The sequence below is a fragment of the Gopherus evgoodei genome, chromosome 8 (genome assembly GCF_007399415.2).
Source record: "Gopherus evgoodei ecotype Sinaloan lineage chromosome 8, rGopEvg1_v1.p, whole genome shotgun sequence".
Classification (NCBI taxonomy): Eukaryota; Metazoa; Chordata; order Testudines; family Testudinidae; genus Gopherus; species Gopherus evgoodei.
Window position 1 is genome coordinate 21195240 of NC_044329.1, and position 19282 is coordinate 21214521.

The 19282-nt window shown below is 49.1% G+C and overlaps 1 protein-coding gene across 4 annotated transcripts in view; it reads right to left on the reverse strand.

Moving 5' to 3' along the window:
• SH3PXD2B (SH3 and PX domains 2B) overlaps positions 1–19282 on the reverse strand; it is a 127227-nt gene that overhangs the window by 26706 nt on the left and 81239 nt on the right. For all 4 annotated transcript variants that reach the window (XM_030573474.1, XM_030573477.1, XM_030573475.1 and 1 more), the window contains one exon: positions 16084–16175. In XM_030573474.1, the coding sequence (XP_030429334.1) occupies positions 16084–16175 (92 nt within the window). The remainder of the gene's footprint in view (positions 1–16083; positions 16176–19282) is intronic.

Below are 19282 nucleotides of genomic sequence, written 5' to 3' on the forward strand. Positions count from 1 at the left end.
AACAATCCAGATCATTCTGAATCAATGACCTGTCCTCTTCATTGTTTACCACTGCCCCAATTTGTGCATCATCTGCAAACTCTGTCAACTTTATCAGTGATGATTTTATGTTTTCTTCCAGGTTACTGACAAAAATGTTAAATAGTGTATGGCCAAGAACAGATCGAGGCAGGACCCCACTAGAAACACATAGGCAAGATGATTGTTCTGCATTTACAATTACATTTTGAGACCTTTTTAATCCACTTAATATGTGCCATATTAATTTTATCTCATTCTAGTTTTTTATATCAAAATGTTATGCGGTATGAAACGCCTTACAGAAATCTAAATATATTCCATCAACACTATTACCTTTTATCAAACAAATTTGTAATCTCATTTAAAAATCAAGTTAGTTTGATAGAATCTATATTCCATAAACCCATATTGATTGGCATTAATTATATTACCCTCCTTTAATTCTTTATTAATCAGGTCCTGTCTCAGCCGCTCCATTATCTTGCCTGGGATTGATGTCAGCATGACAGGCCTATCTATAATTACACAGGTCACCCCATTAAATATTGGCACAACACTCGTTTTCTTCCAGTCTTTTGGAACTACTTCAGTGTTCCACGACTTAATGAAAAATCAACATTAATGGTCCAGAGAGTTTCTCTGCCAACTTCAAGCTCTAGGATGCAAGTTATCTGGACCCACTGATTTAAAAATTTCTAATTCTAGTAGCTCTGTTTAATATCCTCCTGAGACACCAGTGGAATGGAAAGAGTGTTACCATCATATGATCATATGATGAAACTACATCATCTGTTGTTTTTTCCCCAAATACAGAACAGAAATATTTATATCCCTCCTGGAGAAGGAGAATTGCAATTTCTCAGGGTGTTGAGATTCCCTCAGGAACAGGAGACAGCAGTTGGCCAGTGTTTTGAGGGAGGTCAGATTCTTGAACACCAAACCCAAACACCTTGCTAGATACTACTATGAGAAGGAGAGAATGTACATCAGGGTTTTGGGAGCAGATGGTCAGAGCAGGAGAGCATTTCACAAGGGGTGCAAGAGGGTTCGGTGGGTAGGGGGTGAAAATAAGGTAGCAAGAGGGCTTGTCCAGGAGTTGAGGAAGGTATTGGCAGCATGGGGGGGAGGAAGGGGAGAGGGTAACCACATATTCCCTGGTCTCCCAGTTTCACTTCCACCATTTTCACTTTACTAAGGAACTCAGAGTCCAGCTAACTCTGCTGTGGGGCCCATACACAACTTCCTTGTGAGTACAATAACATCTAAGGCATTTAAAACACACCCAGGATGCCAGGGCAGGCCCCCAAAACCAGTATGTTCCTAGTAGCCTGGGACACCTGGCCAGCTTTACCTGTAAGCAAATTTGAAAGCATGTTAATCAACTGCTAGCTGTCTGCCCATATTTCCAAGAGGGCAACTCTGTGCCTGACACTTGTGGTAACTACAGGTCTGTGGGGACAGAGACTGTTTTACACCACTTAACACAATGGAACCCTGATCCCCCACTGGGGCCTCTAAACACTACTGGAATATGAATTAATAATAATCACCCTACCTTTTGGCCATCCCTCTTCCCAATCCACAAGTGAATCCTAGCCCGTCTGGATGAAGGAGCGCGTATGAAGCATCACTCCTTCTGTCCTAAAGCAGGAGTAAGACACACACGCATACACACGCATGCACTTGCTTCCAAGGATGACAACATCCACAGGGTCAATCTTACAATACAGGGGACCTTCCCCAGGCTTGCAGTTTCCTGACCATGGCTAGAAGGTGAGATTCAGCAGGCCCAAGAGTTGCTGAGACTGCATGAGAGGCTGAAGCCCCAGAAGCATAGGGCAGCCAAACAGCCACTTCCTTTGCTTGTGAAAAACTCCCCTCCCCACTTGGTCTAAGGCCAAATGATGAGGCAGCTCCAGAATCAGTAAGAAAGGGAGCCAGGACAGAGCTCTGCTGAGTTTTCTATCAAACTTATCAGCATTTTAAGAACTTCACTATTGCAAATGTAAAATTTTATTCCCTGAAGCGCTGGGGTGATTCCGGGACTCAGTCTGCTGCCTTTAGAGACCAGCCTTTCATCCTGTCAACATTTGTTTCCAATCTGCTGAGTGAACGCAGAGCCTACGTCACAGCTCGAGAGGTACCCGAAAAGGAACTCTCCCTGACCCTGCCCTCCACTTGGCCTAGCCTGTGCCAGCTCTAACGGGAAGCAGGTGATCAAGGGGAAAGGGGGGCTGTGGAAATCACCCTCAGCCAAACCACTAAGCACTAATTGGGAACTTCTCTTTTAACCCCTCCTAGGCCAGGCCCTGAGACACCTCCTGGTTCCTTCTTCTCAGGCACTATGTGTATACCTCCCACTCCCAAATAAAGAGGGTGGCACAAGAGTCACAGGACAGTTGGGATGTCTGGTCTCCTCAGGTGCTAACGTGGTCTAAAGTCACAACACAAGGGGAAAGGAGGAGCTTTGCTTCTCCCCACAGGGCATGGTTTGCCCTGTTTCTTTACTCTGTGGCTGATGTTCCCACCCTCCTCACCGCTCAGATCCACTTCCCCCATTCCAGGCACATGCTGGTGGGGAGGGAACGCACAGGGCCATATTTCCTTAGGCCAGTGCCCAAGGTGAGTGCTCCTCCCCTTCTCACTGTTCCCACAACCACTCACCAGGAGCCTCCTTGCCCAGTCACCTCTCCCACCCCCCATGCTCAGACCATCTTGGATTAACCCTCTCTTTGGCCCTAGGCAGAGACTGAAGAGGTTGCCTTTCCGCTGACAAAATGTTACCCTCGCCCTCTGGGGGTGGGACACCGGGCCCTAGGGATTAGAGACTCAGACAGGGCAACACAAAACCGATATTTCATCAACAATCATCTTCAAATTCCATTCCCTCTCCTTCTTAACACCTGTCTGGATATGCCGCTGCTCCCTGCCCACCTCCAGCTTCTTATCTGCCATTTGTGCTGAGGAGCCGAGTTACCCCCAGGCTTCCAGGCTTTCCAGACTGGGTCACTGCTGGAAGGCAAAGCCAGGTGCACCCCAGCAGCCTGCCTACCAGCAGCTGCTACTCTCCTGCTCTGGAAGCAGCTCAGTTTGCTGGGGATGGAGCTGTGGGGAGAGGGGAGGGAGGCGAGGCCAGCATTGCATTGCTATGAATGGATCTCAATGAGTTTTTGCAGGAGGGTGATGTGCATTTCTTCCGACTACAGATGGTGCTGGAAGGGGAGAGTTACTACCTTTTCCATCATCATCTGCTAAAAGTGTTACCCTAACTCATCCTCCTCCATCTCATTCCACCGGCTGCTCTGTCTGAATGAGGAGGGCTTGAGAGGGTCAGGGGGCGGGGGGGACAAGGGAGGGAAGGGCTGCAATTTCACTTTGCTGCTGGGATGTCTTTGGCAGGAACACAAAGACCGGCCGGTTTGAACATGAGCAGATCCCAGCCCATCACCTCAGAGAGAACAAGAGCTCAGACAAGACAGGAAACAGCAAGAAGCTCCCAGCAGCCTGCAGTATCTCCCCTTCCCCCACTGACTGGGGAAAGCCAGGTGGCAGGAGCACATATACAAGCCTTCTAGAAAGTCAGAGATTCTTCTAATCAGTGAAAGAGGAAATGGGAAACTTGTTTAGCCACATCAGTACAATGGTCATATAGCAGGGCTGACAACCCAGCAATCAGGACTGTCCCACAGGTTTCCAGGAGCTCTTTAAATTGATGCACTGACACACAATAGTGAGGTGCATGATTATGGGCTTTGCTAATAATGTCTGCACTGCATGGGCATCCAGCCAGCACTGACTAAACTCCCAAAGTCCTCTCCCAAGATGGATTTTCTAGTTTCTTTGGTTGCTCCAAGATCCTGATCAGGAACATGGTGGGGAACGTCCTCAGGACAATATGGGTAGCTCTCTTCACTTACTGTTTTAAGTCACAGTGATGCATTACTTGGGGCTGAGTGTTCTCTGGTCAGTCCACTTTGCTTCTCACATCTAGAATATGCTGTGAACCAGAACACACACCCTGGAATTGATGTGTTGCAAGTAGAGAACTTATTTTTTTTTTAATTACCAATTCCTACACTTACCCCCAATTTTGCGAGGGGGAAGTATTTTTGAAGCATCATTCATTCCACGAGGAAAAACAGTTCCTACAGAAAAATTGCAACTTTTTAAAAGGCATCATTTTGTTACACAAGTGCCATAAAACATCCACGAGGAAGTGGTTCGCTTGTTATCCTGTCCAAGCGTGGCTGGGGCTAACAGGGTTCTCACAACATTTATCCAACCAGCGCAGACAGGGCTCTTGGACATGTTGGTGCTCTAGCCTATGGAAGCTGGTAGTTAGAGCATGTCCTCAGAGGAAAGAATAGAATCCATGTCGACGCTGGGTAAAAAAAATCTGTGCTACAATCCTGCAAGCCACCCCCATTGTTAACCAGAGACACCGCTAGCATGGTTCTGCTCCCACTGCAGATTTGGTCTAAACCAAACTCAATTCCAGCTCCAAGAGGCTGCCCTGTTAGAAAAGGGACCACTCTATAGTTATTTCCAGTTCTTTAATTTCAGTGATGAGATCCCACTGTAGCATTCTGACTTTAGGGGTAGGAGTGAGGGATGTTGGCCTCTGTCCCATAAGGTACTTACCCCTACTGCCACAACTGCCATCTAGGGAGATCGCCTTTCATTGAAGCGTTGGAGATTGAGGTTTTGGAGTTGATTGTTCCAGTCCCTGCTCCTGCAGTACGCCCACTTACACCCAAGCACTGCTGTCTGTTTACAGCAGAGTCCATTCACTTCTCCAGCTATGACTTCTCTGGATACCAGGACATGTCTCAGATGCCCCTGAACAGGTCCAACAGGCCAATGAGAGCCCTTACACAAACCAATATTAGTTACCACGTAATGGACTCTACCATATTGATACGGATACCAGGGTACCAAGATGATCTCCTCCAAAACAGTCTGCACCCCACCTTGCAGGAGGGACCCCAGCATTCTTCACAAAGATCCAAGGACACTCCCTTCCCACTCCTGTACCTACTGGGATCAGGCCTGAGACACTACACCCAACTTGCCCCCCAATGCCAGCCAGGTCAGGGCAGACAGGCGGGCCTTGTGTCTGATGGGTGCAATACAGCCACTAACATTTCCATGAAGGTGGACGAACACATGCAAAGCTATTGAGGGAAGAAAGAGCAGGAACATGCTCCCCGTAGAAACTAGCTACATGTTTGCCGCTGGGATTAAAGGGGGAGGAGGAAAAGGTTTTGTTTTCTGGTCTACGTGTGGAACATTGTATCCCTTCTGCTGCTTTGGAGCCAGCTCAAACATTCTAGCTTTATCTCCTGACTGCTTCCAGCCCAGCAGCCTGAACCGGGACCTTTCGAGCGCAACATGTAAAATAAACTTTGTACATTCAGCTCACATCAGCCCTGACTCTTATTGTGGCCCCATTCTCCTGCTGGCTCTCCCACCTCTGATTTATTGGCACTACTTAGTGCTTGTACTCCCTGTCAGGCTGGCTGCAGGAAGCAATCACTTACTGCAGTTATCATTCCAGCTTCCATCAGAGCATGCAGCGCCAGAGCTTCTGGATTAATAAAATAATGAAGGGTTGCTGAAGTCGCCACCAGGCATAATCTCGTTAGTGGAATAGGCCTTCATCGTCTGGTCAGGCCACCGCTCATTATCATGCACCTTCCGTCCTGGGCTGCTGCAGGCAACACCCGCCAATTACAGCACTTTGCTCCTTCCAGCACAGCAGCCTGAAGGGATTCTGTCTGCTATCTGCCTCTCAGAAACTTCAGCTTGGCCATCTCCATGCTCTCTCAATATGGGCCTCCCTGCATTCAGGATAGGAAGAAGCCATGGGTGCTACAGTCGATCAGTCCCCCTCCATTAGCTTGTCTCCCCTCAGTACCCCGTACACCACACCAGCAATGAGCCCAACCACATTCTCAGAGATTAGCTGTTCTTCTGCAACACTCCATTCAAATGGAAACTATCAGCCATAGGCTGACTTGTAGGGAAGAGCAGGGGACATTTACCTGGGGCCTGAGCTTGAGGGGTGCCAGTAGAATTACCACCAGCGCTATGACTACACTACAGAGCTTGTAGCACTGCTAGCGCAGATGCTCTAAGCTGATAGGAGAGAGCTCTTCTGTTGACTGAATTACTCCAGTCCCTGTGAGCAGCAGTAGCTGTCGGGAGAAGTTCTCCCATGGACACAGCGCTGTCTACATCGGTGCTTAGATCGATGCAATTTACGTTGCTCAGGGAGTGGCTTATTCACTCCCCCCCCAAGTGACATAACTTATACCGACGTGAGTAGTAGTGTGTACATAGGCTGTGATGCACATCCCCTTGTCAACACAATGGTGTCTGGGGCATTGCCTCCACACATTGATGATAATTTACAAGGGTCTAAAAGGAATTCAGAGATTCAGAGATAACAAAACATGCAGGAGGCAGGATAACCTTGTTAAAGATGAGATGTTCCTAGTAATGCTGGGAAAGGACTGGAAGGAGGGCAGCCATACATATCAGGTGCACACAAACCTTAGTGAAATGCTCAGCATTTGCAATGTAGGATTTTTAATGTAAGTGGGAGTTGGAATTTGATTTTCATTTAAATTTCTGCTGCCTTTGGTGGCAAATCAGGGTAGGAGGCACTGGAGAGGCAGCTTCCCTTAGTGGCTTTCAAGTTTCTCAGACCCTCGATGCAACAGGCACAGAAAAACCCCAGGCAAACAATGGGAACTAGAAATTCTAAAGGAGGCTTTGTATTAGTTATCATTTGCCTACAAGTTGATTATGTGGTGAAGCAAACAGAGCTGTAACCAGTGGAAAATCTTCAGAAGTTCTAAATGCTAGCACAAGTTGTCAAGAACTACTCCCAAGGAATCTCTGCATCCAGGGGCTAATATTCATGAGGGGATCAGTACTTGATATGAACAAATGACTTTGAAGATCAGAATGGCCAACAGCCTGTGGCCAAAACAATTTGCACAGTGCTTTTCCTGAAGGATGTTGTTTACTCAGCAACAGGGGAAGGATGCATATAAAATAGGTTAATTAGATTGAGGTTTCTCTGCTTGCACCACATACCCACCCAGTCACAGCCCAAGAGGCTAAAAGGACTGTGGTTCTCTGACACCCCCATGTATGCAAGTCTGGGTGGTATGTACAAACACATGGCACAGGCTTGGAAAGGCAAATAACTTAGGCCAGGAACTAAAAGCAGAACTCAGCTTGCCAGCCAGGCTCCTGGTTCAGGGCTCTGGCAACTGGTGTCTGGAATTCTGGACATTCATTCCAGAAACAGAACAAGCATAGATTTGATCACATTATCAAAAAGGTTCAGGTTCTACTTGCAGGTCCAGAGCACCTCCCCTCCTCAAAGACCCTACACAAAAGAGGAAGGAACTCTGGCTGCAGATTAGATACAGATAATACTTCAAAAATTTTAGCAAGGCAAACTCCACTTCAGCCCTTATCTCACTTCTTAAAGGGACTACGTCATTAAAGGCTATTTAAAAAATGACCTGTCTTGACCACTGCTGGCCCTGTTTTAAGAGCTGTGTTTTTTTATTAACACACCATTATTGCATTGGGAGCACAAACCAGCCTTTTAATCCTCCACTTCAGAAGTCATGCTGAAGATAAAGTAGATAAGATAATATCTTTTATTAGATCACCTGCTGGTGGAAGAGGAACAAACTTTCAGGCTTAACAGAGCTCTTTCACAGGTCTGGGGAAGGCAACCAGATTGTCTGTCTCAACTTGTATTTAGCTTAGACACTCTAGTAACCTTTCCCAGTCCTGAAGAAAAGCTGCATGAAGCTCTAAAATTTGTCCCTTTATCACCAACTCACCTACCTTGTCTCTCTCAGGCCATGGCTACATTGGAGAGTTGCAGCGCTGGTGATGGAGTTACAGCGCTGCAACTCACTCTGTGTCCACACTTGCAAAGCATGGCCAGCGCTGCAACTCCCTGGTTGCAGCGCTGGCTGTACACCTGGTCTGCTTGGGGTGTAGCGATTCCAGCGCTGGTGATGCAGCGCTGGTCATCAAGTGTGGACACAAAAAGCGCTTTTACTGGCCTCCAGGGTATTAGGAGGTATCCCAACATACCTTTTCAGCCACTCTGCTCATCGTTTCACACTCCACTGCCCTGGCCTCAGGTGATCCGCCCTTTAAATGCCCCGGAAATTTTAAAAATCCCCTTCCTGTTTGCTCAGCCAGGTGTGGTGTGCAATCAATCAATCAATCAGTGACCATGCCTCCATGCCCCAAACAAGCCCCAGCATGGAACACTTCCGAGCTGCAGGACCTCATCAGTGTTTGGGGTGAGGAAGCTGTGCAATCACAGCTGTGCTCCAACCTTAGAAATTATGATACCTATGGGCAGATATCAAAGTCCTTGCTGCTTAAGGGGCCATGAACGGGACACGTTGCAGTGCAGGGTAAAAGTAAAGGAGCTGCGCAGTGCCCATTGCAAAGCCCGCGAGGGAAACCGCTGCTCAGGAGCTGCCCCCACGACCTGCCGTTTTTACAAAGAGCTGGATGCCATACTTGGGTGTTACCCCACTGCCAATCCGAGGAGCACGATGGAGAGTTCAGAGCAGGGAGAAGTGGGGGAGGGTGTAGAGGAAGCCGAGAGTGAGGCTACTGGGGTGGAGGGAGACACCCCGGAGTCCCAGGAGGCATGCAGCCAGGAGCTCTTCTCAAGCCAGGAGGAGGCTAGCCAGTTGCAGCAGCTGGAACTTGTTGGTGAAGAGGAAGCAGAGGAGCGTGTTCCCGGTAAGCAGATTTTATTTTTAGGATGGAAATGTTTTGCGAGAGGAGGGTGGGGGTTATGGCTCCCTGCATGCATGCCTAAATGTGGAATAGCCCATTGATTTGGTCTATCACGTCTCTGTAATCGGCCTTGGTAATCTCTTCAAAAGTTGCAGCCAGAGCATGGGCAATGTGCTTGCGCAAGTATATAGGGAGAGCCACCGTGGTCCTTGTCCCGGTCAGGCTAACTCGTTCGCGCCACTGTGCCGCGAGGGGTGGGGGGACCATTGCTGCACACAGGCAAGCTGCATAGGGACCAGGGCGGAATCCACATTGCTGTAGAAGGCCCTCCCTCTCTTCCCAGGTAACACGCAGCAGTGATATATCTGGCAGTAGAAAATCCTGTTGAAAATGTAGTGATGAGTGTTCAGTGCAGGTCCCCAACTATCTGCCCTCTGCTTTCCCCAATGCACAGAAACCCCAACCCTCAGGCAGTTCCCCTTCCCAGGTGAAGTCGCGGCAGAAACACTCACCCCATTGCTCGCCATGCCTTCGCTGCCGTGGCCTCTCTGTGTTATGTTAGGTATGTGAAAATGATGCTACAAAAAGTCTACAAACTCCTTCACTGTGATAATAAACAATGTAGATTCTGTATTAAATGTTTCTATTTCTGTTATTTTAAGTGTCCTTGAATACTCCAGCCCTATCACCGCCTGCGCGAAGACTACAGAACTTGAGGAAAAATCCTAGAAAATCAAAAGAAGATTTGATCAAAGCAGTTATGAATCAGTACGCCAGAGACAGTAAGAGGCTGCAGGACTGGACAGAGAAAATGCATGAGTGGAGGCAAACACAGAGCAGGAGAAAGGAATTGGCTACCAAGAAAAGCACAAAGCAGCTGATAAGCCTCCTGGCTCACCAAACGGACTGTATGCAGTCTCTCGTAGCCATGCAGGCAGATCAGTACCATGGTAACCCGCACCCCTCTCAAAGCTCTCTCCCTTGTTCCCCAGTGTTTGCACAAAACACCTTTCTCCAGCAGCCTGGTTCTTACCACCACCAGCTGCCCCCAACACCTGTACGTTCACCTACCAGCCCTGAGAACTACAACCCTTACCTTATGCACTCAACCCCCATCATGATGCAGCATATTAATCCTGAAGTGCAGCAGGCATTGAACAGCAATCCAAGCAGGACATATTCAAACCTCTGAATGTACAGTCCACCACCCTACCCCCCTGCCCTTTTATGTACTGTATTTTGAATAAATGATTTCTTGGCTTTTAAAACATTTTTTATTATTGCAGAAAGTGAGAAATACTGTACCCCAAGGGAAAAACGGGCACAGCAAAGGCACCAAACATTACTGTTGGCTTTCAGCCTCAGATTGCTCCCTTAAGGCATCCCTAATCCTTGAAGCCCTTTACTGGGCCTCTCTAGTAGCCCTGCTCTCTGGCTGTGCAAATTCAGCCTCTAGGCGTCGAACCTTGGAGGTCCATTCCTCACTGAATCTTTCACCCTTCCCTTCACAAATATTACGGAGGGTACAGCACGCGGATATAACAGCGGAGATGCTGCTTTCCCCCAAATCTAGCTTCCTGTAGAGACACCTCCAGCGCACTTTTAAACGGCCAAAAGCACACTCCACAGTCATTCTGCACTGGCTCAGCCTGTAGTTGAACCGGTCCTTGCTCCTGTCAAGCTTCCCTGTATATGGTTTCATGAGCCATGGCATTAAGGGGTAAGCGGGGTCTCCAAGGATCACAATGGGCATTTCAACGTCCCCTACTGTGATCTTGCGGTCTGGGAAAAAAGTCCCGGCCATCAGCTTCCTGAACAGGGCACTGTTCTGAAAGATGCGTGCATCATGCACCTTTCCAGGCCACCTTGAGTAAATGTCAGTGAAACGCCCATGGTGATCCACAAGCGCATGGAGAACCACAGAGAAATACCCCTTGCGATTAATGTACTCGGATGCCAGGTGGGGTGGTGCCAGAATAGGAATATGCGTCCCATCTATTGTCCCTCCACAGTTAGGGAAACCCATTTGTGAAAAGCCATCCACTATGTCCTGCACGTTCCCCAGAGTCACGGTTCTTCTTAGCAGGGTGCGATTAATGGCTGTGCAAACTTGCATCAGCACCATTCCAACGGTGGACTTTCCCACTCCAAACTGGTTCGCCACCGATCGGTAGCTGTCTGGAGTTGCCAGCTTTCAGACTGCAATAGCCACCTGCTTCTCCACTGGCAGGGCAGCTCTCAATCTCGTGTCCCTGTGCCGCAGGGTAGGGGCGAGCTCAGCACACAGTCCCATGAAAGTGGCTTTTCTCATCCGAAAGTTCTGCAGCCACTGCTCATCATCCCAGGCTTGCAGGACGATGTGATCCCACCACTCAGTGCTCGTTTCCCGAGCCCAAAGGCGGCATTCCATGGTGCTGAGCACGTCCGTTACTGCCACAAGCAATTTAGTGTCTTGCGCGTTAGGCGAATCAATATCATCGTCTGACTCCTCACTGTCACTTTGGAGCTGAAGGAATAGCTCAACTGCCAAACGTGATGTGCTGGCAACATTCATCAGCAAGGTCCTCAGCAGCTTGGGCTCCGTTTGTAACAGAAATCGCGCTGCAGACTCACAATGGCGCCAAACTGCTTGGAATGTGTAGCAAAGCACCACGGGGCGTTGGAACAGGAAGCGGAAAGACCCGCACCCTTCCGTCCCCTTCCTACAACCCACAGTGCCAAAATGGGACGAGGTGCTCTGTGGGATAGCTGCCCACAATGCACCACTCCCAACAGCGCTGCAAATGCTGCAAATGTGGCCACACTGCAGCGCTGGCCCTACATAGCTGTACGAGCACAGCTGTAGCTCCCAGCGCTGCACAAATGTAAGTGTAGCCATACCCTCAGAGCTTGCCACCAACCTGGCTACAACAACACTGCAAATATGTTGAAGAGAGACAGACAGACATGGTGAAAGGGGGGAAATCCCGTTTACCTCCCAAAGGTAACATTAGAGAGAAGGGGTGGAAGAAATGGATCACTTCATGTCTATTAAGATTGATAGTGTCTCTTTAAGAGTGAAAGTCTCCCCTCATAAATATTATATTATTGAGATAGCCGAGCACCCAAGAGAATGGACCCTGACTGCGGATGCCCCCTTGCTTGCTTATTAGATGTGGCCAGGAGATAGGAAGTTCCTCGAGAGATGGATGGAAAGCTATCAGGGTGACTAATCTTTTCCCCTGATGCTTCCCCCTTGTACAGAGCAGGGGATTATTTTAACAATCACTTTGAGTATTTCTTCAATGTAGAGTTAACCAGGCTCCTGCATGTTGGAGCCTTGAGGTTCAGCTGGCAAGGATCATTAGCAGCTGAATCCCTTAATTTAGCAATGGCTTCCTGCCCAGGACTTTCACAGCCTCACTACGGGAACTCTCTTATGCCACCAGAAAGCTCTTTCAAATGAGGAAAGACTAATCCCCCATGTACCCCCCATCTCAGTTCTCACGACACACATCAGGCACAAGAATCCAATGACTTCCTCTTTCAAGGGCTGCAGTTTCAACAGGATTTTCATCCTAACAATTCAGAAGAAAACCCACTTCCCTACAATCCATGTGATGCTAGGCCTGCAAAGCGTTTATTTTGTCATGCCACATGAGTTCCTTCTGTCCTGATTGGCTCCTCCTCCCAGCCCCAACCAATCCTGTGGGACCCAGAGCTACAGCCACCATTCCTTCACTCATTTTGCTGGGCAGAATCGTATGTGAAATAAGTAGGTGGGTCTCAGTCCAGAGGTTCCAAGTACAGGATGGGCAATGGGGACTCAACTCCCTTCTCACCATTAGGAGTGGTCCCTCCATGGTATGGAAGGAGGCAGCTAGCACATTGGAGTAAAAACTCAATTGCTTCACCTCCTCCATACTATTAGAGATGCAACAGCCTCCACTTCAGGCTCTGTCCCAGTGTCTAACTGGAAGAAATGGAGGGGAAAGGAGAGAGGGATGGGCACTAAGCCATTTTTACACTAATCTCTTTTTTCCCACTCATGCAATTTTCCACTTTTGCTCCTGCCAGCGATGGGATCGTGTGTGCAGAGCAGGCCTGAGCGTCTGAGCCACAGATTAAGGAAGGGTTAGAATTAACAGTGGTTAGTGGCTGGCAGCCACCAGGGGCCTGTCAACATTAGTGCTCCCATCACAGTTGCCGCTGCTGGAGCTGCATGACTGGTAGCAATAGTGGGAAACTGTATGAAAGAAATATCTCATGCAGAAGAGGCCTAAGGGGATTCAGGAGCAACTTCTGAATGTGGAGAACGGATTCACCAAAGGCAGCAACAAGAGGAGCACAAACTACAGGAGGCTACAAACAGATAGATGGAGGGATGGCCACACAAGCTCCTTCCATCCCAAAATGCTACCCTCTACAGTGACTAAATTCACCACTAGCATGAGGAGATCCAGCTTCATGGAAACGTACCTGCTGACACCACTCTAAAATTTGGCTTCAGGTCTGTGGGTGGTATGAAGCAGCTGGATCTCTATCCTTGCCCAGAGAACCAGGAAGGTAGGTGCCACATGCAGCCTCAAAGACACCAGAGCGTCTCCTCTCAACAGACCTTGCTCCCATTGAAGTAAATGTGAGTTTTGCCATGGGATCAGGAACAGGCGCCAAGCCATTAATGAGAGCAGAAGGGGACTTTCCCTCAGCCAGAGGCTGCAGAGGGAAGGGGGTAGGCAAACAGGGGGCCAGTGGTGCCACCAGAATGACAGCTTTGCTCGGCACAGAGTGTGCTGACCTATCCATTTTTCGCCTCCCAGCCGCCACTGCATAAAAAGCCGCCTTCTTATTTCTTTCATGGCCTGGCTTCCTTTCAACTTCCCAGAGAAAGTATTTATCTCTTTTATAAATGATGACATCCGTCCAAACCCCAGGCACACCACTATATTGGATCCACCCCAGCAGTCTGTCCCTGATTTTACATCGCTATTGGCAACCTGGCAGCCTGTCCACGTGGGGTTGGCTAAATGGCTCCCACCAATCTCGCCAGAGGAGAGCCTCAAGGACTTTTATTCATTGACATTTTGAATTGTAGCTAATAAATACCCCTGGAGCATTCAGGCTGGGATATGAAACACAACAGAGAGGTCCTTGAGACACCACAGCAGCTCACTGCTGGAGGAGAATGGACAGGAGAGGTCTGTTAAGCCCTCTTCTCCTCCCCATGAAAGGACAGCACATGGGGAGAGGCGACCATGCTGTGTTGGCTAATTCTATAACAGCTCAAAATGTGGCATGACTACAATCTCACTCCCAAACTGCACAGCACCAAGCGCAGTTAATCTGGCATTTGCTGCAACAGCCAAACCTTTATAAATGCAAGCAAAACACATGCAGCATGTGCCACATGTGAGTCGGGCTATGTATAGGTGCTGGGAGATACACACAAACCAGAGTGTTGTAAGGGACACTCTCGGGGTACAGTCTTAGCCGGCCCCAACGCCAAAGCACACAGCTTTGTTTACATTTCAGTCAGTCCCTTTGTTTTCCTTCCTGTGTAGTTCCCTCAAATGAGCACACATCAGGTGCAGAGAAGAAGAAACTGGGAACAGGGGAGAAATCTTTACATGCCAGGCCTGCAGGAGCAATACCTCCAGAGCAGAGCCAGCTGGGGTGCTAACGTGGGAGACAAAGCTCCTTTTCAGGAGCTCCCAACCCACACTGCTTCAGCTTTTTTTAGATGTGTGTCCTGGCGTTCTATACATTTGAATTGGCCCCTTGTTTTTGTGACAGCCTCCATACCCTACGCCAAGTTCATAACCCACAGATCAGGCTAGGGCGGGTAATGGGGTGCATAAAAGAAGAAAGGGGGATGACAATCCTCACTCCCCGTCCCCCCCCCAAAGGCACCATCTGTGCGCATGCTTCACCAACGGGTTCACTGGGTGGATTTGACAATCAAAAGCCATCCACAGAATCCTGATTTTATTTATAAACTGTCCATAATAGAATGTGTCAATGTTGGAACAATCACAGAGACCACCCCGTCCTCCCAACACCAGAAACACTGGGAATCCCAAGCCCCTTGCCCCAGCAGACTCCTAGATGTTCATGAGATACTGCTCATGCAAATCAACCTTCTTAGGTCTCTCACTCACTCCCATGCTGCTCCATTAGCTGATGGATGACTGAAGGGGTGAAAGGTTAATGGGTGAACAATAGCTTGGGCAGGCTGGATGGGAATGCCAGCTGATAGCAAGCTATTAGTTAATGGACTCTGGGGCCCTCAGACCAATCTAATCAAGTGTCTGCTGGCTGGGGAAGGAATGATGACAGGACAAGAAAATAAAAACAGGAGGCCAAGGAGAAAAAGAAATAAATAAGCTAAAGGCTGAGAGAAGTTACAAAAGGAACAAGCACAGCACCTAATAGGAGACATGCAAAACTTGATGTTCCTTCACCAAGAAAAACAAAATCCTTTTAATCCCCCCCACCCTCCATGCAATGCAAAACAATGTCAAAATATTTTAGTGCCTTTTCTTGCACAATCAGTCAATCTTCCTCCATTGCTCAACCTTAGGTAGAGCTGCAAATACAATCTACGGAGAGAAGCAAGAGGACAGAGAGGGAAGATGGTGTTTGTATTTATGCTCCGGGTGATTAATAGCGGCTGGAACAAGTAGCTCATAGTCACAAGACTAGTAACTACATAGGGTTGCGTAAGACACGCAAGAATCCCTGCACATGTTCCTTGTTTCCAATGGAAAGCAAGAGTCAGGCATTGTTGTGGATGGCTCAGGGGACTGGCAAAGGGAGAGTCTCTCTCTCTAGGCAGAGATCATTAATAACTGAAAGTCGCTCCTGTCTGATGCCTGCTTGGCAGTTCCTACAGTAAGAGAGTTTGGGTTTCCCAAGTGACTATCAGAAAAACCAGCACCACTATTAGCATGAAGTGGCATCTGGGCTGGCAAGCTCAGCACTGCTTCCACCTCATCACTAGCAGTGGACATTCCAGGGGAAGGTTGAGTGCACTGCAAGGGAGCAGTGTGTGAACAAAGCTTGCATGGCCCTGGCTCTGTAACTAAACAAAGAACTTCACTCTCCAGGGATCTCAAACCAGCACCTTTCTTAAACATTACATTCACAGGCAGGTTAGGGATTTGTTCATGGATCTCAGAGCGTCTTCTGAATGTCACCATGCTCAAGGGGGTTTTATCTGCGGCAGGGGATGCAACCACTGCCACAGCAATTCTGCAGAGCAACCCCACTAGCTTGTAACCAACTTACTCTTTGGGGGGATTAAGGTCTTCGGGTCTTGTCTCAAAGAACTGAAGAACCTCCTCACACTGAGAGATGTAGGGTGGCAGCTGGATCAGAGCCTGTGAATGAAACAAAGAGACTGAGAACATGAAGCGAGAGACTAATCCCAGAGTGTGAAAGGAGTTTGGAGGCGTGGCTGTCAGTGTGTGTGAACAGCCGGGCAAACACAAGAAACAGGCATCGGTCAGAAGTGTGGCTAGTGCTATAGTGAATGTCACAGTGCACCAGAATGGAGTAAGTTACTTACAGCCTCCGGTTTCAGCTGCTGCATCTCTGGGTAAGATGGTAGGGTGCAAAGGGGAGTAAGCAGATGTTGACCTGCAACGCAGGCTACCTTTGCCATTTTAACTGTTCACCCCCACTATCCAGGGTATCCTCAGAGTCCCTGTAACAGTTGCCTCCCCATCAAAATAGCCACCCTTCTAGCTAGCTAAGGCCTGGCTGAGACTCCCCAAAGCTCATCACTGTCCTGTGTGCAGAAAGCCACTGCCCTACTGAAAAGTACAAGCAGTTCATGTCTTTCAGGGCAATAGGGCCCGGCTTTGATGCTTCTGGTTAGGTTCACGGCCCTGGGACCATAGGACCCATCAGCACTTGAGATCTGTAGAGTCCTCTGTCTCTCATAAACCCTCTGCTGAGCAACTGCTACTCAAGAAGAGGTTGTCTGAGTGGCAGAAAGGGAGCCCACAAACACCTCGAGCAGGGACTGGAGAGCTTTTGTTAGTGTTGTTATCAGACAACAACTGTGCAGGCTGGAGTAATGAGCGACACCACATCTGTCCCCCTCCCTCCCAGGAAGCCTTCTGCAGCAACACAGGTTTTAGAAGTGGGACTCCCCGGTGAGAGCGAATGAGTGCGAGCAATAATGTAATGGCCTCTGCAGAAGGCGGAAGGGATGGTGTCTAGAATAGCACCATTTCCTGCGGGCCACACACATCATTTCCCTTACTGTCTCAGTCCAGTTGAGGCTGGAGAGGAGGCAGACTTGGCTAGGGCTCTGTAATACAGATTTAAGCACAGGGGACACATGTAGCTGCACAGTGCTCATTGTTGGTGGGGGGAAGGGGGTGACAAAGTGACATGTCACAGGAAGGAGGTTTGGAAGCAGGGCCCACCCTGATGTATGACTGACAGCCAATCCTCAGCTTCATATCCACGATCCTCCCTCAAAGGGCTCTGAGACAGAGATACGAACAAAATCATAAGAACCTCAGCTTGTCCCCGCATAACAGGCACAGCCCTGCGTGCAGCACCCCAGGCTGCTCCCAGAGGCAGACCTGAGTCTTTATTGCCCTGGGTTGCCAGCTAATTGCACAAAGGCCACATCCTCTGCCCAAGGCCACATCCCTGCCCTGTCCCTTTTCTAAGGCACTACCCCCACTCACTCCAGCCCCCCTCCCTCCATCACTCACTCTCCCCCACCCTCACTCACTTTCACCAGGCTGGGGCAGGGGGGTTGGGGTGCCGGCTCCAGGAGGGAGTCTGGATGTGTAAGGGGCTGGGGCAGGGGTACAAGAGGGGGTTCAGGGTGCAGGCTCCAGCCAGGCAGTGCTTACCTCAGGCAGCTCCCGGAAGCAGCAGCATGTCTGGCAGTGGCTCCTAGGCAGCCAGGCAGCTCTGCTTGCTGCCCCTGCCTGCAAGCACTGTTCCCGCAGCTCCCAGTGGGCACAGTTCCCCATTCCCAGCCAATAGGCACTGCGGAGTCTGCCCTTGGGGCAGGGGCAGAGGCAGCACAGAGACCCCCTGCCGCGCCTCCTCCTAGGAGCCACTGCCGGACATGCCAGCTACTTCAGGGAGCGGCGTGGAGCCATGGCAGATAGGGATCCTGCCTTAGCCCCACTGCACCGCCAGACTTTTAGCAGCCTAAAATTTCCCGGATTGGCTTCGGTAGCCTCTGAGAGACGGAGTCCGATTCCAGGAGACTTCCAGCCAAACCAGGAAGGTTGGCAACCCTAGACCTGCCATTGCACTGATCACCACCACAGCCAGGACAGGCAGAGCCACCAAGCAGTGGGGGTGATACTGCCTGACAAGGAATCGGGACAGCATGCCAGCCATCATAAGAAATGGGATATAGAAACAACTGTCCACTCCGGAAATAGTGGGTGCAGGAGACTCTTCAGGTTCCTGCTGGCAACATTTCCGCTGAGGTGCTGTTCACAGGACTCCATTCCCTGTACTCTATGCAGAATCACTCAGACCCTGGTAAAGTGACCACCCCCAGCCCAGAGAAGGTTCCACTCTTACAGCATTGGTAATGATGGCAGAAAAACACAGCTTGTCCTAAGAGGATGGAAACCAAGGGCCATTTGCCTTGTGGTTAGTGTACGGCCCTGCCATGTAGGAGACTGAGAAGATTCATTGCCCTCCACCAGGCTGGGAGCACTATCGAGGCGATATATTCAGCCACACAACTCATTCTTAAGGGTAATTTGAAGAACAGGCTCCAAAGAGAAACCTATGCAATTTTGTCTGGCTTGGAGCATGGTAGCTGGGGTAAGGAGACTGGCAGGGAAAAGTTATTCATAGAAGACAGATGGGAATAACTTATTCAGATGGATGAGTCATTTTACAGGATTCATGACTGCACTCTACAGGGCATTTTCTAGAGCTCTGTCCAGTTTCATTTTAAGAATCCCAAGCGACTGGGCTTGGGAGAGGATCTCCCAGTCACAACTCTTTTACCAAATATTCAGCCAACATTTTCTCTCTCAAACCTATTAATACTATTACCAACCCAGAGAAAAGGGTTATTTAGTGTAGGACCCAAGGGAAATGGGATGAGAATATGCTGTATTTAGCTCTTTTAAATCTGACTTTAGAAATCAGTCAATCGCACCAGCTCCCTGATCATTTTTGCTGCTCTTCTTTGACCTCCCTCCAACCTGTCAAGCTCTTTCTGCTAGCAAGAGAGTATTGTGGGTGCAGCTGGACCATGGCTTTATAAAGGACGACTATTCTCTCCCCACTTGGTGAGGCGATGCCTTTGTATGTTTTCAATCCAGGATTTCGCCAACCTTCTTTGCAGCCAAGAAAGGAGGATTTGCAGAGCTTTCTCAGGGAACGGCGCCTCCTCACCTCTCTCCCAGGAGAGACAAAACAAAGGACAAGATATTTATCTAGTATTTTGCGGGGGATCTGGTTACGCAGTGTTCCTGTAATGCTC